General features: G+C 36.6%; 3 protein-coding genes across 5 annotated transcripts; 2 read left to right on the top strand and 1 right to left on the bottom strand.

Moving 5' to 3' along the window:
* The first annotated feature begins 88 nt into the window (after window positions 1-88).
* Window positions 89-6,663, top strand: LOC111466753 (serine/threonine-protein kinase tricorner). Its single transcript, XM_023111397.1, has 13 exons — window positions 89-637; window positions 928-1,102; window positions 1,282-1,365; window positions 2,390-2,631; window positions 2,721-2,964; window positions 3,110-3,189; window positions 3,276-3,360; window positions 4,039-4,170; window positions 4,258-4,371; window positions 4,754-4,798; window positions 4,897-4,981; window positions 6,128-6,181; window positions 6,287-6,663. Exons 1-13 carry the CDS (start codon window positions 447-449, stop codon window positions 6,373-6,375), a joined length of 1,620 nt encoding a protein of 539 aa, XP_022967165.1. The 5' UTR covers window positions 89-446; the 3' UTR covers window positions 6,376-6,663.
* Window positions 6,664-7,588: 925 nt separating this feature from the next.
* On the top strand, window positions 7,589-17,344 carry LOC111466229. 2 transcript variants are annotated; one of them, XM_023110840.1, is made up of 15 exons: window positions 7,589-7,839; window positions 9,666-10,183; window positions 10,274-10,553; window positions 10,887-11,185; window positions 11,479-11,661; window positions 11,914-12,663; window positions 12,769-12,854; window positions 12,954-13,013; window positions 13,110-13,198; window positions 13,983-14,549; window positions 15,020-15,094; window positions 15,241-15,311; window positions 15,416-15,473; window positions 15,820-16,075; window positions 16,282-17,344. In XM_023110840.1, the coding sequence occupies exons 2-15, from the start codon at window positions 9,753-9,755 to the stop codon at window positions 16,986-16,988; spliced, it is 3,912 nt and encodes a 1,303-aa protein (XP_022966608.1). In that variant the 5' UTR covers window positions 7,589-7,839; window positions 9,666-9,752; the 3' UTR covers window positions 16,989-17,344. The 2 variants fall into 2 exon arrangements, with proteins under 2 accessions (XP_022966608.1, XP_022966601.1); XM_023110833.1 differs by having other exon boundaries at window positions 13,971-14,549.
* Window positions 17,345-19,099: 1,755 nt separating this feature from the next.
* On the bottom strand, window positions 19,100-23,318 carry LOC111467153 (mitogen-activated protein kinase kinase 2-like). Of its 2 annotated transcripts, none has more exons than XM_023111941.1 (9): window positions 23,115-23,318; window positions 22,921-23,005; window positions 22,198-22,332; window positions 21,216-21,440; window positions 20,919-21,101; window positions 20,542-20,765; window positions 20,297-20,342; window positions 20,098-20,197; window positions 19,100-19,429 (listed from the first exon to the last, which is right to left on the bottom strand). In XM_023111941.1, exons 1-8 carry the CDS (start codon window positions 23,192-23,194, stop codon window positions 20,108-20,110), a joined length of 1,068 nt encoding a protein of 355 aa, XP_022967709.1. In that variant the 5' UTR covers window positions 23,195-23,318; the 3' UTR covers window positions 19,100-19,429; window positions 20,098-20,107. The 2 variants fall into 2 exon arrangements, with proteins under 2 accessions (XP_022967709.1, XP_022967716.1); XM_023111948.1 differs by having other exon boundaries at window positions 19,100-19,421.
* Between the last annotated feature and the right edge of the window lie 3,046 nt (window positions 23,319-26,364).

Below are 26,364 nucleotides of genomic sequence, written 5' to 3'. Positions count from 1 at the left end.
TAAAATGTAATGAACTAAATTGAAAATTTAAAAAGTTATTATATAAAAATAAACGAGAACATAGTAAAGGAATCAACATAAATTCTGGTGCCTCTGTGTCTTGTCCGTCTCGATTCTTGGCTAGAACGGCATTGAATGAAGAAAGCGAGCGGAAATGGGGGAATGCCACCTGCAAGACTGTGATGGTTAGAGCCATTCCATTGCAAAAACTGGGAAGGAACCAACGAATCCCCATTTCCCACTTGTCAGGTCGACAAAATGGGGTTTCAAACTAACAAAAAAATCGTCCGCTTTGTTAATTTTGTGAGGCCCCCTTCTCCCCCTCCTTCTCTGCTTCCTTCTCACCCCCAACATTTTCACCAAATTTCACACAAACCGAGACAGAAACCACTGGTTTTGGAGACCCATCAAGAGGAATCGAGAAAGAACAAGAAAAGGGTTATCATATGGAGAATCATCAGGAGGTTGAAAGCGAGGAAGAAGATGGAGTGGTGGAGGAGGAGGAGGAGGAGGAGGAGGAGGAAGAAATTGGAGTCGTGGGTTCGAGCTTGACTTTGGAGAAGGTCGCTGCGGCTAAACAGTACATTGAAAATCATTACAAGGCTCAAAAAAAACATATTCAAGAACGCAAAGAGAGGTTTGATCGCTTTCTGATTTGATTTGATTTCTTGGGTTCTGTTAACACATGCAATGATTTTGAAAGCTTATACACATTTGTGCAACACGTTGTGATAATGATTTTTATCATGTCCTTCATATTTGATGCATTTTGAGAGATGGGTTTGTTAGGAATCACGGATTTCAATGGTATTGAGCTTTAGGCTTCTCCAAAAGGCCTCATACCAATGGAGATGTATTCCTTACTTAGAAACCTATGATCATTCCTTAAATTCCAGCTGGTTTTCTGAACTTGTTTATTATCTGTAGGCGTTCCTTGCTAGAAAGGAAGTTGGCATCTTCAGATGTCTCAGAAGAAGAACAAATTAATCTATTGAAGGATTTGGAGCACAAGGAGACTCAATACATTCGGCTCAAAAGGCATAAGATTTGTGTTGAGGATTTTGACCTTTTGACAATTATTGGGCGAGGTGCATTTGGGGAGGTAGGAAATAGAAATGATTTTCATATGATCTCTTTATACAATCTCATAGATGGATGAACAGTGTTCTGTTCTTGACATTTCATATTGATATCTCTTGAAAGCTATAATGACTTGTCTAATTCTTTTTAGCCAATCTGGGAGATGACATAGTTTAATGTATATTAAGTGTTGTTTTACAGGTTAGACTTTGTCGGGAGAAGAAAACAGGTAACATATATGCTATGAAGAAGCTGAAGAAATTAGAAATGCTCAGCAGAGGACAGGCAAGATCTGATGTACCTATGATAATTTCTACTTCTAGATGTTTTAACTTCCATGAAATATCTTATTAAATTTGTCATTCTATGTATTTATGAATGATCTTCTTAAAATGAATGTGGTAAGAGAATTGTTTTGTAAGATCCCACGTTGGTTGGAGAGGGGAATGAAACATTTTTTTATAAGGGTGTGGAAATCTCTCTCTAGAAGACACGTTTTGAAAACCTTAAGGGAAAACCGAAATGGAAAGTCCAAGGAGGACAATATCTGCTTGTGGTGGGCTTGGGCTATTACAAATGATATCAGAGGCAGACACTGGGCGGTGTGCCAACAAGGATGCTGAGTCCCAAAGGTAGTGAATTGTGAGATCCCATATTGATTGGAGAATGGAACGAAACGTTCTTTATAAGCGTGTGGAAACATTTCCCTAGCAGACGCATTTTAAAAACCTTGAGGGAAAGTCCAAAGAGGACAATATCTACTAGGGGTGGACTTGAGCTGTTACATGCTCAGATGAGAAGAAAATGGTGGATTGTGAGTTCCCTAATCGATTAGAGAGAGGAACGAAACATTCTTTATAAGAGGGTGGAAACATTTCCTTAGCAGATGCGTTTTAAACCTTGAGGGAAAGTTCAATGAAGACAATATCTACTAGGGGTGGACTTGAGCTGTTACATACACAGATGAGAAGAAAATGGTAGATTGTGAGACCCCACATCGATTAGAAAGGGGAACGAGTGCCAGTGAAGACGCTGGGTCCCAAAGAGGGATGAATTGTGAGATCCCACGTCGGTTAGAGAGGGGAACAAAGCATTTTTATAGGGAGTGTGGAAACCTCTCCCCAGCAAACCGTTTTAAAAATCTTGAGGGAAAACCCAAAAAAGACAATAGTAATCTTTTAAGATGTCTAGTTGCATGCTTTATCAAGATTTATGTTATCATATCCATTTAACTATGCAACATTATAGCTTCTGCGCCATGAGAATGTTCAGTTTACCTTCTCACACTTTTCAGCTATCTATTACATAGGTTGAACATGTCAGAGCTGAAAGGAATTTGCTTGCAGAAGTTGCAAGTCACTACATTGTGAAACTCTATTATTCCTTCCAAGATGCTGAATACTTGTATCTAATCATGGAGTATCTTCCTGGAGGTGACATGATGACTTTACTAATTAGGGAAGAAACTTTGACAGAAACCGTAGCCAGATTTTACATCGCTCAAAGCGTTCTAGCTATCGAGTCGATTCATACACATAACTACATTCACAGGTTAGTTGATTATGTCGTGGAAATTCACCTACAAATTAGATTGCATCCGTACTAATGTGCTTCACGCATCTGTTCATCTAACTTTTCAGAGACATAAAACCGGACAACCTTCTTTTGGACCAAAGGGGTCATATGAAACTGTCTGATTTTGGTCTTTGCAAACCTCTTGACTGTTCAAATCTGTCTTCTATAAATGAGAATGAAGTCCTTGACGACGATAACTTGCACGACACGGTGGATGTTGATGCAAGTGTTCCGGGGAAGAAAAGTGGGAGGCGTTGGAAGAGCCCCCTTGAACAACTTCAACATTGGCAGATTAACAGAAGGAAACTGGTAATGTGGAGCTCAATGCATACTCAGTGTTAACATAAACTAATTTTTCAACTAACAAACACCAGAAAGTTCTGTTCTTCTGGCTTTCGAGAACCTGAATGTCGGATTATACTTCATGTTCTATGTTCTTGTTTGTTAATGCTAGGCATTCTCCACGGTTGGCACTCCAGACTACATAGCTCCAGAAGTGTTGCTTAAAAAAGGATACGGCGTTGAATGTGACTGGTAAGTTCAATCCTTTTTGAGCCTTTTCCATTGAAATTTCCCAACAGTATCATGAGAACAAGTTCTTGTACCTATCCTGGATGCAGGTGGTCTCTTGGTGCAATAATGTATGAAATGCTTGTTGGTTATCCACCATTTTATTCTGATGATCCAGTAACAACATGCCGAAAGGTTAGATCCAAAATTACAATTCTTGAACTTGTTTATGGATAGGACATCTGATTTTCTTGTTGCTTTCTTCATCGAACGATGTAACTATATATCTAAACCAATCGAGCGATGCTCAGGTTGGTTGTTGACGATTCTCTTTAAAAATGAACGAGCAACATTTAACTAAACCAACGAAGAACGATCCCTAAAGTAGAAAGGGGCAGAAGCATCTGACACCGTTTTGAATGCAAAGGGGGTGACTCGGAGAGATACATGCTAACTATGGGTAGAAAGCAGGAACCATTTATGCAATGAATTTCGGGGGGTTACAAATCTCTTATACTACTATTGATCAACAGAGCGGAACAATCAAAAAAAGAAGTGAAGTTAGAAAGTCGTATGATAGGTGGTAACTATCTTGTACGGTTCGGGGGTAATTGGCGTACTCGTATACATTTTTTTTTCCAAAATCCAATGGTCAAATAGAAACCAAAAGACACGAATGAGGTAAGCGTTTGAAAGACTACATAGAACTAAAATCTTTCATCCTAGTTTCGTAGTAAGTTGTCTGTGTCGAGAGTCGTATAAAGCTTTCTGAGTTCTTTCATCGCTATCAAGGGAACTTTATGTGCTAGTTTGTAGCCCTTTTGCTACATGATCAGTTCTTAAATGTTCTTTCCTTCTATCTTGTACTATCAGATTGTGCATTGGAAAAATCACTTAAAATTCCCTGATGAGATAAGGTTATCACCTGAAGCAAAGGACCTGATTAGTAGGCTGCTTTGTGATGCAGACCATAGGCTTGGGACAGGAGACGCCGACCAAATAAAGGTCAGTATTATAGTAATTTCCGACAAATAAGATAAACGTTCATGTTCTGTTCTTAATGTTTTATAAATTGACAAGCAAACCTACTAGACTCATCCTTGGTTCAAAGATACCGAGTGGGACAAACTCTATGATATAGATGCAGCATTTAAGCCTGAGGTCAATGGGGAACTTGATACGCAGAACTTTATGCAATTTGATGAGGTGAGGTCTTCTACATAACTTTTTGTTTTTGCTTAAATCATGACCAACTTTTAGTTGAATGAATATTCCTCCAACGGTTCGGTGTGGTGTTTAAACGAAGACCGTTGGAGTCAACAAGAGGTCGTTGATTCAAACTGTGTGTGATGCTAGTGTTGAGGATTATTGAAAGGAGTAATCCCACGTCAGCTAATTAAGAGGAAAATCATGGGTTAAGCAAAGAGAGCTTATGCTCGAAGTAGATAGAATGATACCATTGTGGAGAGTCGTGGTTCCAAACATCTAGGTTACGACTTAGGAAACCATGGACATATATGTTTGGTAATAACTTATTTTCTGGTCATCTAGTTTTCTAGATCCTGAAAAGGGTGCTGCTGTGTCGTAGGTCGATCCACCGCCAACGAGAACGGGATCCGGACCAATAAGGAAGGTTAGTGATCAATCTATTGCCCAACTATACCTTTCTACATGAAGAGCAATTGCTGTATTTTATGTTACATCTGATTGTTTCCACCAACTTTTTGTTAGATGTTATTGACTCCCAAAGATCTCAGTTTTGTTGGTTATACATACAAAAATTTTGATGCTGTCAAAGGGCTACGCCATTCATTTGGTAAGAGATTTCTTTCTTTCCCTATCTCATTCTCCGGTTCCCGCACCGTCCCCTCGTATAGGACGTGTAACGATTCTATGTGATGAAGGAACTTATGCTGCTGCCTTTTTTAGCTATTTCTGTATCATAATCTCTCTCGGACATATTATGCACATCATCGTTTATCTTTCAACAGGCTAGAGATTAAAATGTTTTGATGCACATCAAAAATGAAACTTGCATTAAAGTGTGAGATCCCACCTTGATTGGAGAGGGGAATGAAGCATTTCTTATGAGTGTGGAAGCTTCTCCCCAGTAGATGCGTTTTAGAACTGTGAGGCTGACAGCGATATGTAACAGGCCAAAATGGGCAATGTCTATTAGCAGTGGGTTTAGGCTGTTACAAATAGTATCAGAACTAGACATTGGGTGATGTGCCAGCGAGGACGTTTGGCTCCCAAAGGGGTGGATTGTGAGATCCCATAACGGTTGAAGAGGAGAACGAAACATTCTTTACAAGGGTGTGGAAACCTCTCCTAGTAGACGCGTTTTAAAATCGTGAGGCTGATGGCGATACGTAACAGACCAAAGTGGCTAATATCTATTAGCGGAGGGTTTAGGCTGTTACAAATGGTATCGAGCTAGACATTGGGTGGTGTGCCGAGCGAGGACGCTTGGCCCCCAAGGGGGTGGATTGTGAGATCCCACGTTGGTGGGAGAGGAGAATGAAAGATTCCCTACAAGGGTGTGGAAAGTATATGCGTTTTAAAATCGTGAGGCTGATGACGATACGTAACAGGCTAAAGTGGACAATATCTACTAATGGTGGGCTTGGGCTGTTTCAAATGGTATCAGAGTCAGACACCGGGCGGTGTACCAGTGAGGACGTTGGTCCCCAATGCGGGTGGATTGTGAGATCTCACATTGGTTGGATGGGGGAATGAAGCATTCCTTATAAGGGTGTGGAAACCTCTTCCTAATAGACGCATTTTAAAACCGTAATACTAACAACGATGTGTAACGGATCAAAGCAGACAATATCTACTAGTGGTGGGTTTGGGTTATATTTGTATGCTTGTTCTTGTTTGTAGTGAAGACAGTTTGAGTTAAAGCAAATGTGGTAGAATCCATCTAACGTTCTCATTTGTCCAATCCCTCGCATTTCAGATTTGAACTCAAGCACCAGCCCAATTCGGACTTCGTCAGTTGACTCAACACAAAGTAAGAGATTCATGTGAACTATACTTATCGATATCGACACATGTCAACGCATGCTTTTACGTCGTTTCGTGATGAGTTTGTTGCCAACATGGATATCTTGTACAGGTGACTCGGCATTGAACTACTCAACGATGTACTCAGGCGGTGATAGGGAAGCCATATTGGGATCATCTGGGGATGCATTGTCACAGTAAAAATGTCAAAAGAGGGCTCGAGCTTTGGTTTAGGAACTCAAGACCCCACCCACCCTCGTTCCCTCCCTGCATAGGGGAAGGAGTGTGTGAGATTGTGAGCCTTCAGAGGCCTTGTGAGTGCCCAGGTTGGCTGATAAAAACTAGCCTTCTCTTGTGGCAGTTTCTGCCCACATTTGTGCCTCTTCCTTTGTATTCTTCACAACTTGTTCACAAAATCCTTCACTTCTTACCTTTTATTTGTATACCATTCAAAGTTTATCATGTTTATAAGTTTATTCAATCAATTTATTATTGCCGAGAATGTCGTAATTGAAACTTTTTTAGAAGTAAAATAGATAAAAGTTAAAAAGGCCAATATCTCGGAGAGGAAACAATATAACGAGGGATAAATAAGGAGACGAACTGAGGAATGTTCGTGGGCTGGGTTGAATCATGTTGACACATTTTTTAGATTCAACTCAATTATTATAGGTTGTAAATTTTTTTAACCCAAACTACCGTAATTAAATAATCAACTTCTTAAATTTTTTTGAGTTGAATTGTTTCGAGTAATTTATTCAAATTTATGTTTTATATTCAAACATTTAATTAAATTTAAAACTCAATTTCAATATATATTTTTGAAAATTAACTTACAAATTTATAATAAAAAGTATGTATATGTATGTATAGTTTTATCTCATGCAAAAATTTATATTTTAAAATTAGCCATAAATTCGGGATGGTTGCTTGAATTCAACTCAATCTAATCTAATTTTAGCGTGTGAAAATAACTCTACAAAATTTTCATTTATTTGATCGTAACCTAATCCAATTAAGTTTACAACTCAAACACAAACCATTTGATTAAAATTATGACAGTCAGTTTTGTGTCTAATAATTTTCGGACTTTTAATATGGTGTGTAATATTGGTCTGATGGAAAGTTTGATATTTATTAAAAAAAGGAAAAATGATCCATTTTTATATCTAATTTTGTTAATTTTAAAAGGAATTGTATTAAAAATTCAATAACTTATTTAATATTAAGTATTTTTTTTCTAAAATTGTAATTAAGTTTGTAATTCCACTTAATTTTGGTCCGGTTCAAACCAAGCATGAAATCCGATTCGAACCGGTCCAACTGTTATCGCCCCAAAAGACTCCGATTCCCAACACCAGTTTTAATTTATATACCCAAATAGTAATATGGGCATATTCGTAATTTAGGCCTGACAATTTTCATTGCCGATCAAAGCAATGAGCTTCCTCCTCCATGGCTTCGCATGAACAACCTTCAATCTGGAGCTTCAACTCGTGCATAAAAAATTTTAAAAAAAAATTGTTGTTTATTTTTTTTGAAATTATTATTTGTTTCTACTACTGTCCCATTTTGTAGGAATTTTCCAAACCCTTGAATGCCCCGGATCGTTGTAGCTTCAATCGAGCGCGAATATCAACGATTTGTTTCGGATTGGAAGTTGAGGTAGATTCATTTTGCTTCTCAGTTTGATTTAAAACTTCGATCGAATTCAATTATCTTGTTTTTTTTTTTCTGTTATTTCCTAGTATGTCTGATTGTTTGAAGTTGGGTTGAAGGTCTTCTCCGTATCTCGAGAATTTAGCTTCTAGGGTTCTTTCGTTATTTTTGGTTGGGTAGTTATTAAATTAGGTGTAATTAACATAAGGTCAACGAAGTAGAAGGGAAAGCTTCTTTAATTAATTTTGGAGCTTCGAGCTGGAAATACTTTTCTAGCAGAATCTTTATCTAGATGGGCAGGTGAGTTGGTTATTGGAGTCAAGTTTATGAAAGGAAATGCCGTGGAATAGACATAAAAGTTGCAGATACGGAGCGGAATACTATATGATGAAACTTTGTTGTTTCCGGATTTTACACTTAAAATCCTGTATTTACTTCATTTTGTTGTACTTAGATTTTAGTCTATTTTTATTACAATTTGTGAAATTTTGATAGATCTTGGACTCTCCAAGTGATTAAAACGTTAATGAACTATATTGCGGTGGTATTGATCGAATAGGCTAGCTATGTTGAAATGCATTAGTTGATCCAACTTCGTGCTTTTAATTTTTTTTAAAATTAATCTTCGCTGGTTTCGTTATCTAATGCTAGTTCACTTTGAATATTGTACTTTTTTCTTAGTGTGCATTATTGCTACCATAACCATAAATCCTGGTGTCTTGAATCTGCAGCTATGTCTATTGTGCATTTTCACTTTTAAGATTCTTGAAGTGTTGTCTATGGACAACTTGAGTATAGATGAACTAGTTTAAGCATTTTGACATCGGCAAAAAGGTTAGAAGTTTGAAACCCCAACTCATTGTCATGGAGTTGAACTCTAAGAATAGGATCATGATATGGGGTTATTTGTATTCAGTGGAGGGGAGAGGGTTTATGCATGTGGTCAGTTACCTTAGCTCGAGCGGATTGAATTTCTCCAACTTTATCTTTAGAAATATTTGAGTTTCTTACATATTTTTTCATCTTACAAATATTTAAGACCCTCGCAGATGTAATACCTGGCTGGAACTTGTAAGCATGTTAACATGAAGAAAATATAGATGGGATTTGATTCTAATGACCACCAGTATGTGGATAAAATTGTCCTCTGTTTTCTATGGTTTGCAATTTCATCTTGGTTCGGATCTTTTTTATGTTGATTTTATTTAATAGATAGTTTCACTTTTGAAAAATGGATTCACACTTCAATGTGAGTATCCTCACGTCAAGGACCAATTTTAGCCAGTAGACAATGTAATTTATCAAGTTATGCCTGTAGAAGTGAGGATATGTAGGTATCTACAGGTACCTTGGTTCATATAATGTGGGAATTCAAGATTGTCTGGACCAGGAAATTAGTTCTGACACTAGGCACAAGTTATCCATTTAGTTGACTAATTACATAAATGCAGCCGTTATCTTCACTCATCTCCTTTTGTATGTAAATATCTTTTCAATAAAATTTCTCTTTAAAAAAAGTATTACATACCAGTTAATTAGAAGATTGGTCTTTTATTTTATTGAGATAGTTTTATCTTACTCTTTTATACTAGTTGAGTGATACGGAGTAAATAGAGGAGAAAGTCTTTAGTTTCTGTCCCAAAGTTTGTGTTCCCTAGAGTAGGATACTAATCCAAAAGGATTTCAGAGCTTTGCTTCTTTTCCTGTATTTATCTACTTGAATGCTTTTAATTTTTTTCTCTAAATATTCTGGATGTGAAGTTCTGTTCATGCCTTCTTACATTAATGAGTTTCGGTTCTTATAATTTTCTTTTTTTTACAATCTTGGATAGGTAAACCATCTTTCTGTTTCGAAGCATGGGTTAAAAGATCCTTGCTGTATGTTACTTTGCTTTCTTGGGCTATGGTATGGATGATGCATGGACTCTAACCGGATGGTGATGCCTAGCAAGTTTGAATTTACTTCAGGTAGCCCAGATAGACCATTACACTCTAGTGGGCAGCGTGGAGCCCACATGGCCGTTCCACTGGACAGATCAAGTAGCTTTCGCGAGAATGGGGAGAATCCAAATTTATCTACTCTTTCAAATATGTCAAGAAGTGCTTCTGCTGTATCACAAGGAGACGTTCTAAATTTCTTGCAATGTTTGCATTTTGGTCGAAAGTTGGTTGCTACTGATGAAAAGTCTAATCGCCCGGGGGACTTCAGCAGGCAGTTACATCTTGCTCTTAGTATGTCCCCAGACGATTCTCCATCTAGTTCTTCAAAAAGTAAATTGGCAGCATCCGTGATGCCAGAAGAAATCAAGCGAATGAAGGGTAGTCTACGTGAGTGCTCTATCAAAGCCAGGTAGTTCTTCCTAAACTTTGCATTTTGAAATCAAAATTTGTCAAAGTTTTTTGTCAGATCCTTTGACTTTTTTTTTTTCCTTCGGAACAGGAAACGATTAAAAATTTTCAACGAGGCCTTATCTGTATTTAACAAGTTTTTCCCGAGTGTACCATCAAAGAAGAGGTCACGTTTAGAAGTTTATAATAATGAGCGATCCAATTTCATTTTATCTGGTGAGCGGTCAGCTAGGGGGCAAGTAGGTAAGTTTGGAAATCAGAGTCATGCAGTCACTGGTGTTTTTGAACATGAGATGCAGAAACCTGAAGAACGAATAAAAAATGCTATGCCGAATAAACGCACAAGAACTTCATTGGTGGATGCAAGGGGGGTTTGTACCTTATTCCTCTTACATAATTATGTTCTTTTAAGGCTTTTGATTCAATATTTTGACCCTTTTTCATTTTGTATATGTACGTTTTATATGGTTGACCCATTATATAGTTGTCACATTGGCTTGCCTTTTTACATTTGCCAAATCTCATTGACATCCATATATTTCTTGTCTAAATCTTATGTCATACTTCAATGTCGTTTGTTTACTAGTAGATTTTTCACAATGTTATTTCTATGTTGTAGCTTCCTTGAATTTGTGCTGAGATTTATGTGAAGTTCAGCTCGTCTTCTGTTGCTTGACAGTTTTCATGGACTTTAAATTCTACAGATGGATGTTCGTGGTAATGCTCCTGCGAGACAATCTGGAGCTGAAGATAGGGAAAGAGATGCACTAAGGCTTGCAAATAGTGGTGCTGTTCAAGGTGAAGATAGGAGTTTATCAATTGGCGTTGATGGTTGGGAGAAGTCAAAAATGAAGAAAAAACGATCTGGAATAAAGGCAGATGTCTCTTCGAGCTGTCAATCGACCAAACCAGCAGATAGCTATGATGAAGTTAAGCAACAATTGCAGCAAAGACCTGTTTCTGATGCTCGATCGCGAATAAACAAAGATAACTTTGGGTTTAGGTATAACTTTCTGAGTCTTGTAAACATCCTCTTATGGCCACACTATTTGACCATGTGGCTTAAGACATATATTCATGCATCAATTTGTTTACGGTAATGAATGAATTATTTGAGTCTACAATAAATTTAGTCATATACTCAGATAAATGTCACAGATACTTCTGATAAAGATGATGGGTAGATGCATGCATGCTTGTCATTTATATTTTTCTTCATACCATGGTTTGATGCTTGAAGCTTGCATAGTGGAGAATTGCCCCTTGGAGAGTGATGATTATATGTGCTTTATATAGGCCAGGGGCTGCTAATGGAGCTTCTGGTGTTGGAAAATCTGATGGTGTTGCCCAACAAATTGGCTTGGGTATTCGTTCTTCCATGTCCAGGACTGATTTGGATGCCAGTTCCCTCGTCAATGACAGAAGAGATAATTCTATTGGTTCAGACAAAGAAAGAGTCAACGTCCGGGGTGTTAATAAGTATATCCCTTCCATACTACAAATAAAATATTTTCTTTTTTTAAATGATCAAAGCCACCTATTGCGTGGTCCTTTGGATCTTTTTGCTGCATTTTTACCACTTTCACATTCACCTTCCTTCCTTTTAATTCTGGGATCTTGGTTTAAATTCTATTCCAGGCATTATTACAAATTTGAGATTGAGAATGTCCTTCACCTCGGTTTTCTATTTTGATCATGCACTCATGAATTTTCTATCCATCAACTGTTTAGGTCAAACGTCCGTGACGACTTCATTTCAACCAGTCCTACAATAAATGCTAAAGTGAATCCATCTGTTCGTGCTCCACGGTCTGGTTCAGGAATTGCTCCAAAATTTTCCCCGGTTGTTCACAGAGCAGTTGCTTCTAATGATTGGGATATGTCAAATAGCGCAAATAAGCCTACTGCTGCTGTGGGTGTGAGCAATCGCAAACGCATGACATCAATGCGGTCCTCATCTCCTCCAGTTTCCCAATGGGCAAGCCAGAGGCAGAAGATCTCCCGTGTTGCAAGAAGGACCAATCTTGTTCCTATTGTTTCAAGCAATGATGATACTCCTCCTTTGGATAACGCATCTGATGTTGGGGGTAATGATAGTGGCTTGGGATTTGGTAGACGCATGTCTGGCAGTTCTCCACAGCAAGTGAAAATAAAAGGTGAACCATTATCCTCGGCTGCCTTATCTGAAAGTGAGGAATCTGGGGCTGCCGAGATCAAATCGAGAGAGAGGATCCGAAAATCGGATGATTTAGATGATAAATCTGAACAAGGTGGTAAAAAGGTATCTTCTTTAGTTCTGCCAACCAGGAAGAATAAATTGGTTGATGAAGACGTTGGAGATGGGGTTCGAAGACAAGGGAGGAATGGGCGTGCTTTTACTTCCACTAGGTCTCCCGTGCCAATGACAGTTGAGAAGATCGACAATGTAGGAACTGCAAAACAGCTTAGAAGTGCCAGACTCGGATATGATAAAGTTGAAAGGTTAAACTTATTTTGCATGTATAAAGTTTCTAGCTTGTTTAAGAAATGTCATTGTGTTATTTCATCTGGTTTCAAAATTCTCATTATTTTTCACACTCCACTCAGCAAGGCAGGTCGTCCACCTACTAGGAAATTTACTGACCGCAAAGCATATAAACGTCAAAAGCCCAATGTGGCGACAGATTTTCTTGGTAATTGAATTTCAGTTTTGAACAGAAATTTCTTTGTGAGTGTGAGAATTCCTCCCTCATATCAGATTTTTCTAATCATGTTTGGTTGAATTTTCTTAGCTGGATCAGATTATGGGCATGAAGAGCTATTGGCTGCTGCTAATGCTGTAAAAAATCCTGGTTTGTTCTTATATTTCATGTATACATATTTTTCTACAGATTTCAAATATTATTTTGTTTTGTATGCTATATAAGTTAATCACACTGCAACAACAGGTCGCACATTTTTCAACCCATTTTGGAGACAGATGGAGCAATTCTTTCGTTTTATATCTGAAGCAGATATTACTCACCTAAGAAAACAAGTATGGCCTACTTTTGCATTCTACCACTACTTTTCTTCTTTTATTCTGCCCCTTTTAATTAAACCCATCCGGTAGAAAAAAATGGTTTTTTCCCTTCTTGAAAATGCTATGAATATATTATATATTAAGTAATTTAAAGATAGAGGTAGGAAGACGCTCACAGTTTGGTTTTGTTTCAGATAAAGCTGAAACTAATTAGGTAACTATAACAGGTAACTATAACTGCTCAAGCCCACCACTAGCAAATATTGTCCTCTTTGGACATTCCCTTTTGGGTTTCCCCTCAAGATTTTAAAAAAAAAACGCATTGGCTAGGGAGATGTTTTCACGCCCTTATAAAAAATGTTTCGTTCTCCTCTTCAACCAATGTGGGATCTCACAATCCACCCTCCTTCTGGGCCCAACGTCTTCGCTGGCACACCGCCCAGTGTCCGACTCTGATACCATATGTAACAGCCCAAGATCACTACTAGTAGATATTGTCCTCTCCTTGGGCGAAACATTTCGGACTTCTTCAATGTTTTTAAAACGCGTCTACTAGAGAGAGATTTCCACACGCTTATAAAGAATGTTTCGTTCCCCTCTCCAAAGGATGTGGGATCTCACAGGATCTTTCATTTCATCTGGGCTCTGATTGATTTTCTTGCCTTTTCATCCTTTGTTTCTATGGACAAATCATTTCTTTGACCTTTGTCGTCTGAATTGGTTAGGTTTAAAAATTGCTGCAGTTTTATTTTCAAGCTTATCCTAATTTTTTGAAATTGCTGCTTAGTTTCTCTTTCAGGGAGATCTCGAAGGTACTGCATTGGGGCGAAAAGTTGTTTCAGACAGGGACAGTTACAATATCAGTCGTGATAATTTTGAGCACGTTGACAATGATGCAAGAGGAAAAGTTCCTTTAGAACATATAATTCACGAGTTAAAAGATCATACTGTAATTCCTTTATACCAGAGACTCTTAGCCTCATTAATTCCAGAGGAGGTTGCTGACAACGAAAGTGAAGAGACCAAGTTCGATAGTTACGGAATGCCCGAGTTAGATGAAGATTTTAAACCAAACAAATTGAGTCACCAAATTTCACCTAGTTCTCAGTTTTCTGGGCATTCTGCTAATGATGATTATAACATGAGAAGGGGACCAGGATCAGATCAATACATGCCTGAAACAGATAGACAGGGCATCCCAAACTCTGTGATGATATTGAACTTATCTAATTCCATGAACGGCTCGATCTCTAATCAAGCTTTTATGCCTGGAACAGCCTGTTCAGAGTTTCAGTATGATGGCATGCAGTTGAGTGAGAAACTTCTGTTGGAGATTCAAAGTATTGGCATTTTTCCAGATTCAGTGGTATGTTTACTATCGATAGATTCTTATGGCCACTCATCATCTTGTCAAATAGCTGAAGTGGTTTTATATGTGATGAACAATAAACATTTAACTGCTTGCTGAAATTTTTAAGTCTAGGTGTTAAGATTGGACTTGCGAGTTCTCTTTTTAAATATTAATGTCACATGGTACAAACAGCTCTGTGTTCCCATTTTTAGCTTGTATATTTTGCATTATAAAAAGACCCTAGGTCCCTGCACTACTTCCTTTAAGTCTTAAATTGAAAATATGTTTTTCTAATTTAATAAATGTTATGGAACTGCTAAATGTTTAAGAAGTATCTATGCGACTCATTCTTTCTATTCTGTTGCACGTATTCCGTCAGAAGTCTTGGATCAGTTGCACATTCTTCATCCCAGTTTCATTCTTTCTGTTTTATCCTTTGTAATTATTTAAAAAAAAAATTGAAACAATGGTCTGTGCTTTTTCAGCCTGAAATGTTACAGATAGAGGAGGAAGAGGTCATCAATAACATCCATCTGTTGGAAGAGAAGAAGAATGAGCTGGTATTCCTTAATTCAATGAGTTAAAACTACCAAGTTGCATCGGTTCTTGCTATGCTTATATCCATATACTTGTCATGGCTTTTATTGTGCCGTGCATTTTTGGTAAAAATTCACCCGATACAATCTGTATTCATTGATGCAAATAGGTTTCAAGAAAGAACTCTTTGCTTCACAAACTGCTCCAGTCTGTCTTGGCCTCAAAGCAGCTTCAAGAAAAGTATAGTTTCCTCTTTGGACTTTTTAATGCATAGCAGCACTTTAACCTCCATTAAATCTTTTGCATATTCAAGGTGTTAAAAGCATTTTTTTTAATCCCTACAGAGAGTTCGAAAGGCTTGCCATGGATAAACTTGTTGCAATGGCTTACGAGAAGTATATGGTAATCTTCCCTTTCAGCTTTATATGTTAAGCTTCCACAACTTTATGGTCTTTCCTATTTGTTTCATTTTTTATTCCATTGTCCTTAATTTAGCACATGAACTTCTAGTGGCTGCCGCCAGCGATAAATGGATATACTTGAACCTTTTAAAGGATAATGGTTTGAGATAACTGATGAAGACGTAATGGGAAAATGGATAAAGCAAGATTTTATTTCCTCATACTGTGGTTCTGTTTCCTTTTCCCTCTCGAATAAGAACTATTAACTGGTAGAAGAAAATAATAAACATTGTTTTCCTTCAAGTTTTTCATATGGAAACATAAGTTACAAAATTATGGGTCAACAGGCTTGCAAAGTTTCTAATGCCTCTAGTGGAAAGAGTTCCAGTAACAAAATGGCGAAGCAAGCTGCCTTGGCATTTGTTAAAAGAACATTGAACCGATGTCATAAATTTGAGGACACAGGAAAGAGCTTCTTCAGTGAGCCTTCATTTCGAGAGATATATTCTTCCTGGTCTGTCAATCCCAATGGTGAAAGACAGACAGATCCTGTGGAGGGTGAATCGTATGCCTCCATTCAATCTCTGGATGGCAGAGTCTCAGGTGTGTATTAAGATTCCTTGTAGAAACTTACGAAATTCTGTTAATAATCGTGTGATATCTTCAACGTGGACCTCAAAATTGTCATATACGCAGAATTCTGTCATTCTGAGTTTTTTCATTTGAATTTCTTTTCTCGTCATTTTCATGTATATTGTGTATGAAATAGGTGTAGCGAAAGTCGCCTATAAAATTTGTCCCGTCTGTAGCTTTTGCAGGTTCACAGCATAGCCCTTCACACTTCAGTCAGAATGCGGAAAACCACGATATTACATCTGGCAATGTGCTTCCACCTGCTAATCACCAAGCTGAGCGAACTAGTGGAAGAGAAGAAATATGGTCAAACAGGGTAAAAAAGAGAGAACTCTTGCTTGATGATGTCGGTAATGCAGGTGCCCCATCAGTCATTGGGAGTTCTATTTCAAGCAGTGCAAAAGGAAAGCGGAGTGAAAGGGATAGAGATGGTAAAGGGCATAACAGAGAGGTGTCATCTAGAAATGGAATTAAAATTGGTAGGCCAGCACTATCCAATGCTAAAGAGGAAAGGAAAACTAAGACAAAGCCGAAGCAGAAAACTGCCCAATTATCAATTTCTGTTAATGGCCTTCTGGGGAAGATGTCAGAGCAACCAAAACCATCATTGTCTCCTGTATTAAAATCAAGTACTTTGACTGGTGGTTCAAAAGAAAAGGATCAATTTGGCTTTGATGGACTCGATGACCCCGAGTCCTTATATTTATCTAATCTTCAATTACCGGGAATGGACGTATTAGGTGTTCCTGATGATCATGATGGTCAGGCTCAGGATCTGGGTTCATGGTTAAATATTGATGATGATGGTTTACAAGACCAAGATGACTTCATGGGCCTTGAGATTCCAATGGATGACCTCTCAGAATTAAATATGATGGTTTGAAGTTGCCTTCCTTGTATAGTCTTCAAATCTTGTTGATTAATACCTTACAAACTAAAGGGTGACAGGTAGTTGCATAGTTATTGGCTACCGATCCAAATTAGGTTATTAGATTCTTTTGAGGCTCCTCTTCAAGTTATATTTCAAGTAAATCTTTCGGATGTTTCGAGTTTTGATCCTGTATTTAGTTGGTGACTTCGACTGTAAAGATAGTCTTGTTCAACCTACAAGTTAGTATAGTCATAGTGATATGCAGGGTACACAGTATCCTTCATGTAGCTTTTTGATCAGAGAATGATACCTCTTGTACATAAACTTTATATTTGAAATAAATCTGCATCTTATTCTGCAAGGATCTGGAAATTGTTTGTAAATTTTATTTCCTATTTTCTTATGGTACATAATTCTTTTAGCATAGATAATCTGTCGAACTGCAGCAGTGGATGTTATAATAGATACTGCTATACAGAGAGGAAATTGCCATCAAAATCTGCTTGGGAACGTAAGGTAAGGTTTTAAAGTTGCAACTTTTAAATTGATTACCCCTACTGATATTATTGCTTGTGCTTGGAGAGCAAATTGCAAACTGAACACTAGACTCCCTGCTTTTCCCAATTTATGTGAAAGATTTGCTTGTGGAATCCATAATGTTGTATTTATTATCCATCTGAAGGATATACTTCCAAGAGGACCATGAAGAAGACACTTGGTTCGAGGTACATTTCGTGTTTTCTGAAGAAACTGTTGATGTCCGAGAAGAAACCGAGTCCTAGTTACAACCGTATAGAGGATACTGATTCAATAGCCTTCTTGATTGATCTGTTGATTGTCTTGCTGCAGGTCTTCAAACCATTTACATATGAAACTGGTTTCCACTTTCCGTACCTTGATGTTACCAAAGCTAATGCATTTGCGGTCACTACAAAAGCTTGAGGTAAACAAGTTCCAGTTTCTCATTTTCTTCCAGCCCCTTTAAGATGGAAACTTGAATACTGGTTGGATACATCTTAGTCTTACTTATAAAATTGAAAGGCAGGAGAAGGAGGAAAAAAAGGATGTATAGGTGTGAAGATTCCACGTCGGTTGGAAAGAGGAACAAAACATTTCTTATAAGGGTGTAGAAACCTCTCCTTAACAGACGCATTTTAAAAACCTTGAGGGGAAGCCCGAAAGGAAAAACTCGAAAAAGAACAGTAGCGGCTAGCAGTGGACTTGGGCGGTTACAAAAGGGTATACTGATAGCCTTTTTTTTTTTATACGCTTACTTCTCTTGCTGCACTTGGAAAATAGTTTAGAATTTTCCTGAGGTAGTACCAAACCGGAATACATTTGCCTGATCGCTACAATAGCTCGAGGCAAATAAAATTTCAAAAGTAGGATGTCGGTTTATCATTTTCATCCAATTGTCAATGCTGATCAATGTTATTTTAGGAGGAAATATAGAAACACTGAAAGTTCAACTACCTGCAGGGACATAGATCTGAAAAAACTAGTTAGCCAATTCTAATCCTGGAGGATGTTCCGAGTTGGTATGATTTTACACAACACTCGTTCAAATCCACGGATGAGCAACAGTCAGTTCCTCGTATATATAGTCACCTAAGGGTATACTTTCTTAGGCTTTCCTTGGCTCTGTACTTCTTTCTATCAATGAATCCCTACTCACTTTTGTCAGTTTTACCATATGTCCAGTTGTATACTGAATAATTGTAGAGAAACTGTAACTGTTAGGATTCCTGCTCGTCCAAGCATGTTATGTTCGAGTCTTGTTCGACAAGAAGGATACCCAAGTAGTTTGAAGTTGTGAACCCCATACTAGAACTTTGAACATTTCTTATCATAAATGCATTATTTTTTCCTTGAACATTCACTTCAATCCAAAATGAATGTTCGATTGCAACTATTCATTGAAATTTTTAATTTTTTAGTTCAACATGTGAGGATATTTGAACTCCTAACATCTTCGTCAAATCAGTTAAGTTAAATTTAGATTATATTTAGATTGGCAAAAGTTTTTCTATTAAACCGCCTTTTTACTGCCATCCCTATATTCTTTAGAAGCTACATGCACAAATTCAACTTCAGATAACGATATAAACCAGAAATGTTGGATGGGGATTAAAATTTATGCACAGTGCTTCTGTCATACATGTATTAAATCATTGATGCTCCAAATTTTACATGGTGAGTAGTAGAATGGGATTACAAAATCTTACAAGAAAAGGCCACGATGTGAAATCTCTTTGCACAACATAACATCCCGGTATCCTTCTGAATCATCCTCGAGAAGGATCAGAACCGGATCTAAAATGTGACCAATAAAGGAACAACAATCATCCAGTTCTGATTGAAACTCCTCTTTCAATCAGACAAACTGAAGTAAAACAAGCAGCATTCAGGAGAATGTGAGATGGCGGCGTAATCCTTGTCCATCCCCTGCAAGCCTTAAAAGCAGCCAACAATTGAGATTATCGTGTACGAGGCAGAGAATGAATGAAAACAATAAAAATGATGCATCATTAGCATGAACAGATAATGGTTAAGCTAGAGAGAGAAACAGAGATAGAGAAGCTTATGTGGGCCATCTTGGGACATTATCATGTTTCTAACTTTCATCAAATTTGAACCCTTTTCACCTATTATATAAGTTTTAAACAGCTTTCATGCAGGTTTTGAAGCCTCGTCTAGCGAGTTCATATATTTCTCATAAGCTGCTGTACAAATATTACTTCAGCCACTTGTCCTGGACAAAGCTGGCGTCCTTGATTTAATCATATCGCATATACGCACAAATCATGCACATTGTTATGCTGGGGAATCAAATTTGAATATTCAAGATGCCCAACATTGTGAACTGGCAGAGGTGACCGCAAAAGAATCTCTCACTAGCATGGGGGGATAGATACTTGGTTTTAAGAAATACATCATAGAAGGGCCAAAAGAGAAAACATAGCTAAATACATGTTTGGCATGCAAACATGAAATCCGAGAAATTCCCAATTAATACACCAAATGATAGATTCCATCGCAAAGAAAAGATCGCCTTACACTCAACCAGATACAGAAAGATATCAAGAGTAAGTCTTCAATGGAATGTAGTTCCATATCATACCAGATCAAATTTAGAACGTTGCAAGTGGAGTCCCTGCATCATTGAAGTAAGATGACAGGTCAATATCTGTATCTTCATACATTTTGACGAAAGGGTGTTCCTGAAAATCACACAAAAGGAGAAGAATATTTCAGATTTATCTTTTCTATTATGCTGATGACATCTTTCTTATGAACATGTGGAAGGAAGAAATATATACCAAAAGTTCACGTGCTGACAGTCTATCCTTCGGCTCCGTTTGCAAACTGATATTCATATAGATTACCATCGTCTGAGTTAGCAATTCTCATATTGTAAAAGAATTGAAATAAGCTAGAGTACAAAAAAACACCAACTTAGAGATACAAATTCCTACTCATATTTCATATAATAACTGGCATATTCTTTAGAAAAGGGTTGTTTAGTGGTAGGCTGTTAAGACCCCAGGAAAAATCAGATCCTTACCATGCAGAAATGAAGGAACAGAAATTGGGAGTAAACTGGTCGGCTGGAGCAGAAGGAGGTTCGCCCTCAGCAATGGCTACCATAAGATCATAAAAGTTATCCCATCCTCCATCTTTCTCGGGTGGAGAATAAGGGAATTTGCCGGTTGCACATTCAAGTAATATCAGCCCCAAGCTCCAAATGTCACTTTTTTTGCCATGTCGATTTCCAATAATTCTCTCTGGCTATAAATAACAATGCATAGACACACCAGTAAGCTATTATACACATAGGTTATATAGATGGAAAAAATGTACAGCTCTTACCAGAAAAAATGTAAGGAAGACAAACAGCGAAAGCATTGTATTTATGTGAATATATTGAGAATTGATACTCACAGACATATAGTTATATGTGCCAACGAAAGTATTAGCCTCTCCAGTTGTGCTTGCCATAATCGCACTCACACCGAAGTCGGTAATCTTTACTTCCCCTCTATGATTTACTAATAAATTAGAAGGCTTCAAGTCCCTATGGATGATGTGTCTTTCGTGGTGAAGGTACATCAGCCCCTTCAGCACCTGAAGAAGAGGAAAGGGGTTAAAAGGAAGTCTACAATTATCTCCTTTAGTGGAAAAGTAAATGAAGTAAAAGAACAAATTCCCAATATCCAAGCTGGACTTCTTTGCACCTACCTGCTTACAAATGGCAGCAAGATATGGTTCTTCAATTTTTTTAACCTTTTTCAGAAAATCAGCTAAAGATCCACCATCCATGTACTCTAAAATGATATATATCAACCCATTATCATAGAAAGATTGGTAACAGACAACAATATAGGGACACTGTGCTGATTGATTGATTTTCAGTTCTTTAGCAATCTGCCTGCGGTAAGACTCCTCAATTTTCATCTCAATTACCTGAAAGAGGATAGGAACTCATATGATATGAAAACATATTGATAATTTCTTAGATTTGGGCTAATTAATGCTGAAAATTTTATTCTAAAATATCTAATGGGAAGAGTACAGACAGGAATGTGAAACAGCTTGTCTTAACGCTCATTGACTGACTAGTTCACCAAAACAACTCCATAAATGTTGAGATGGTAGAGTAGATTTGATACTGGGTTTTTGGTTCAAACTGTGAAGGAAAATTATATCTTCTTTTATTAAACAGCTTTTTACTCACATGAAATTATGTCCAGAAATTCCATCTATTAAAGTCCTTAAACTTCTATAAAGAAATCACCGAATGCTATAGTTGCCATGAAATTATAAGACCTTACTAAAAATAGCGTCGAAGTACTTGGAATGAAATAAATCCTTAGATTCTGTTGAAATGTATATGCACTTGATCTTTCTTAAAACAACAGAGATAAAAACATAATTTGAAAGCAATGTTGAAGTAGCTAAGGAATACGTTAGATTCAAAAAAAATGCAAAAACAGATGAAGGGGAGTTAGTCCTTCAAAAATCATAGACTTTCAATATCATGATAATTAAGATGCTGGAAGGGAAGCCTTGCAGAAAATTTCATGATCACAAAGACTGAAACAGAAATCATGCTATCTAGCCATTTTTTGAAGCACCAACACTAAATAGCCTATAAGGCACACAAGTCAGAAGCACATAAATTTTGGGAAGAAGATAATGTTTAAGCCGTGCAGTGTAATACCTTCAATGCAAAAAACTGAGCAGTCCATTTGTGCTGAACTAATTGCACAGTTCCACCATTTCCTTTTCCAATGACTTTAATTGTGTCTATGTCCGCTAAACTCAACTGATCATCTGTAGGCTTAATCGGAGGTGGCTGAACACACAGGTAGACAGACAAAAAAAACAAGTTAGTATCCCATTACGCACAACATAGTTAGTAATACAACATAATCAACCACTTTTTCCATTTTCTCCCTGTGTGTCTAAAAACAAACAAGTTTAACGAACGAATCTGATGTGATATTGTGAGATCTCATAGGAGAACGAATCATTCTTTATAAGGGTGTGGAAACCTCTCCCTAGCAGACGCGTTTTAAAAACTTTGAGGGGAAGCCCAAATTGGACAATATGCGATGGGCTTGGGTTGTTACAGATATGCAGTTCATTCGTTCATTAGTTGACGAGAACATAATAACAACTCTAATTCTCTAAGCCAAATTAGATATCCATTCCCTGGTTACTGAAATGAGTACAGCACATCCGGTCTGTGTATAAGGATTCATAATTCCATAACCAATAACTTTATGCTACAGAAACAGAATCAAACACGTCCTATGTAACAAGAAATCGCATAATCGAAAAGCTAAAACGCTAAAAGCCTAAAACCCCCAAGCAAAGTATCAAAACTACAGCACATTATCGTCCACTGAAGAAACTACGCTCTAAAACTGAGATATCTTACTGCTTCAACTTCGCTCTGAGAAACAATCCGAACTCCATCTCTGTTTACAAGCAGATCACCATCCTTAAACGTGCCGCTCTGCGTTCTACACAAGAATAACAAATCCAAATTCCAGATTCATCAGAACATTCCATTACTCACACACACGCACGCACAAACAGAGAGAGCGAGAGAGAGAGAGAGAGAAAAATTACAGGAACTTGGCTATGGATTGGTCTTCTTGAGGGAGACTGAGTTTGAGGTTGAGATTGTTGCTTAAGCCTCCCTTCCTCATTGATGGTGGATATCTTCCACTTCCAGGCTTCAACCCCTGTAGAATCGATACTCAAATCAAAGCTTCTTGTGATGATTCGATGACTGGGAGAGAGATTCAATTCAGAGAACCGTCAAAGACATCTTTATACATATATATATATATATGATGAATTTATGGCTCAATTGCCAGCTGTAATTGAAATGGATAGATATACCAACATTAATAACAATTAGGGGAAAATATTTTTTTAGTCCATAATTACAATATAAAAACATTTCTAATTTAACATCATTCAATTTAATTTTTGAATATTTAAATATTTTAATTTGATCGAGAATCATCCTAGCCATACTCAATCCTCATTTTACTTGTTCTTTCTACTTCTTGAACGTCTTTCTATCGATCGAGAATGATACAAAATAGTATAACAAACTAATAACGTTAAACAAAAATAGACTCATAAGATCGATGATCGAGATAGAACTAATAAATTTTAAAAATATAATTACCATCGATATCATTATTATTCCAATTTCTAAATCTATTTGATTTATTTTTGTCATTTTTTTAATATTTTCAAAACTTTGACCAAACTCTACACAACTGAAATTAATTAATTAATTATTTAAGGGCCTTATCCTTTTTTTTATTATCAAATTTATCTAAAATCTAGAGATAAATATTAGAATAAAAAAGTTATTAATACAAATTTTAATTAGAACTTGATATAATTTAGTGGATAATGGTATAATATTGATTTTTCGAAAAAATATGACGTCATAATTATTAATAAAAATGACGTGAAAATTAATATAGTGAAAAACAGCACGTCAAAATATCAAAGTCGACATTGAAACCGAGTGCGTGCCGGAGACGGCAATATCGACGGTTGTCGACTGAGTTCTAATGGGCCAAAAGCCCAGCCCAAATATCAATTTTTTAAAAAAATGTGACAGGCAGCTTATTTTTTAAAAAATAATTTTAAAAAGTTGTAACATTTGAATTATTGAATTAGTTGATAGGTCAAATTACGAATTTATCCTTTTCATCTATTCATATAATTGATTTGAATCACATTCAATGAATAGAATTTCACCTAGTAACTTTAATCTTGGGTAAAATAGGTAAAAAAAAAGGTATGATTTATACATAAAAAAAGGGGTAACTAAAAAAAAAGGCTCAATAAAGGAAAAATAAATAGAAATATATGTGGAAATTAGAAAAAGGGTACAGGCTGTCCAGTGGGACACTTGAAACTTGGTGGGCCCCACACTATTCTTCTTCTTGTCAGTGGTTCAACTTTTTCCACGCTGTCACCTCTCTCTTTAGGAACCAAAAATCCCATCTCACGCGCCATAAGTTCACGTGCTACCACGTACGGTTCAGATTTCCTGTTTAGAGCGTGATGTTCAGTCGCTGATGACATTTGATAAGATACGGATTGCGTTTGCCGCTACGCTTCAAAATATATCTTTTGCGCAATAAAACGGTTCGTTTTGGCTTTATTTTTCTTTTTGATTATCTGATACCAAAAACCCCATATTTGTTTCACTAATATTGGACGATTTTGTTTTGGCTTTTTCTAAAAATATTTCTCATTCCTTTTATACACAATCAGTAAATTATTAGTTTTGTTACTTTTAAATATTAATTTTTTTATTAATTATTTCGTACACTCTCATACTGATCCAATATGGAATGGTAAAGATCTATCTACGATAAAAGCATGTAAAAGGGGTTTGGAACGGACATGCAACCATGGACAACACGTCTTAGACAAGCAAGACTGGGATGTCACAATTGCATTCTTGACAGCAATTAGGCTGCATTTGTTCTAACCCAAAGAACAAGTCACTCGTGAAAAATTTGAATTTTGCAGATAACATCAACATATGTTCGACCTCAAATTACGTTTGTATTATCGATAGTAAAATTACATTTCTACCCTCCAACTATTTGAATACCAACATCAAATCATAGTTACCCATCCATTTATTCAGACAAAGAAAGGGCAATCTATGGAAAGCATATTTTGGGTGGCAATCATGGAGTTTTTAAAAAATATAATAATGGGTTTTTTAAAAAAATAATAATAATAATAATAAAGAAATAAATTGTGGGGATGTAAAGCATTAAATCTTCCCTTGCACTTCAAAATAAATTCAATATAAAATTTACACCTTTTAGAAACTAATTTTAGAAATCTTTAAAAAAAAAAAAAAAAAAACACGTGTTTTTTTTAATTTAAATTAATATAAATATCTTTAAACTTTCCCTTTTATCTAAAATATTATTTAAATCTCAAAAGTTTCAATAATATAATAATTATTTTTTTAATTTTATAAAAATGGTTAATATTTTTTAAATATTTGGTTTCAAAATTACCCCTTAATTTTTTAATTTTTAACTAAATATGAAAAAATCATTTCATATTATTCAAATTTGAAAATTTAAAAATACAATTGAAACATCCTAGTCATTATTATTATGATATTGTCGATGTTCACTACATGCCGACACAAGTCACGTGAAATTTATGTTAATTAATAAATATAAATTATAATTATTTTTTAGGCTAAAATTAGTACTTGCCACATTACTCAAAAAACGAGCTGATCTAAACTATTACTTTGAATGCAGTGATATAGTGAGAAATTCATTGTCCAACTAGATCAAACCTTCGTGCTGGTAGAAACATTGTGACATATAGTTTTCACATAATCTAGTCACAATTCGGCTCAAAAATGTTAATTCAAACACTGGATCAACACCATACATATTCATGCATCGTGACACACTAAAATATAATAAATTACCCGAACTCCTAATGTGCTCTTTTTTCTTTTTCAATTAAAAGAAAATATTTTAAAATATCTAAACTAAGAAAAAATAATAATAATTGGGGTCATTTCATTTCTTGAAGGGAAAAAAAGATTAGATAAAAAGGAAATGGACAGTTGGACCCCTAAAGTGGGGTTGAGGGTGTTTGGTGCCGTGGCAAAAGAGGGTGATTTGGGATTCCATTTAAAAAACCCCTCAATCATTTCTCCCACGCTCCTCCCTCCCCCCTTCTCCCCTTTTGTTTGGATACTAGTATAGTATACCCTTATTCCTAGTCTGTGTTTTACACGTGGCATTTTGTCTCCAAATTCCTTCATTTTCTTTCCCACGTTTCCCCCTCACTCTCT

This window comes from Cucurbita maxima, unplaced genomic scaffold (genome assembly GCF_002738345.1).
Source record: "Cucurbita maxima cultivar Rimu unplaced genomic scaffold, Cmax_1.0 Cma_Scf00002, whole genome shotgun sequence".
NCBI classification, from domain to species: domain Eukaryota; kingdom Viridiplantae; phylum Streptophyta; class Magnoliopsida; order Cucurbitales; family Cucurbitaceae; genus Cucurbita; species Cucurbita maxima.
Note: the sequence above shows the minus strand (reverse complement) of the source record. Positions and strands in the feature narration are given on the sequence as shown.

Coding starts and splice junctions, on each gene's coding strand:
- LOC111466229 (XM_023110833.1), top strand. CDS start 9,753: ATGGACTCTAACCGGATGGTGATGCCTAGCAAGTTTGAATTTACTTCA. Junction 13,199..13,970: donor TTACTCACCTAAGAAAACAA/GTATGGCCTACT, acceptor ATTGCTGCTTAG/TTTCTCTTTCAGGGAGATCT. Junction 15,095..15,240: donor AAGAGAAGAAGAATGAGCTG/GTATTCCTTAAT, acceptor TGATGCAAATAG/GTTTCAAGAAAGAACTCTTT.
- LOC111467153 (XM_023111941.1), bottom strand. CDS start 23,194: ATGAGGAAGGGAGGCTTAAGCAACAATCTCAACCTCAAACTCAGTCTC. Junction 23,006..23,114: donor CAATCCATAGCCAAGTTCCT/GTAATTTTTCTC, acceptor ATTCTTGTGTAG/AACGCAGAGCGGCACGTTTA. Junction 21,102..21,215: donor TTGCTGCCATTTGTAAGCAG/GTAGGTGCAAAG, acceptor CCTCTTCTTCAG/GTGCTGAAGGGGCTGATGTA.
- LOC111466753 (XM_023111397.1), top strand. CDS start 447: ATGGAGAATCATCAGGAGGTTGAAAGCGAGGAAGAAGATGGAGTGGTG. Junction 3,190..3,275: donor TACGGCGTTGAATGTGACTG/GTAAGTTCAATC, acceptor TCCTGGATGCAG/GTGGTCTCTTGGTGCAATAA. Junction 3,361..4,038: donor CAGTAACAACATGCCGAAAG/GTTAGATCCAAA, acceptor TTGTACTATCAG/ATTGTGCATTGGAAAAATCA.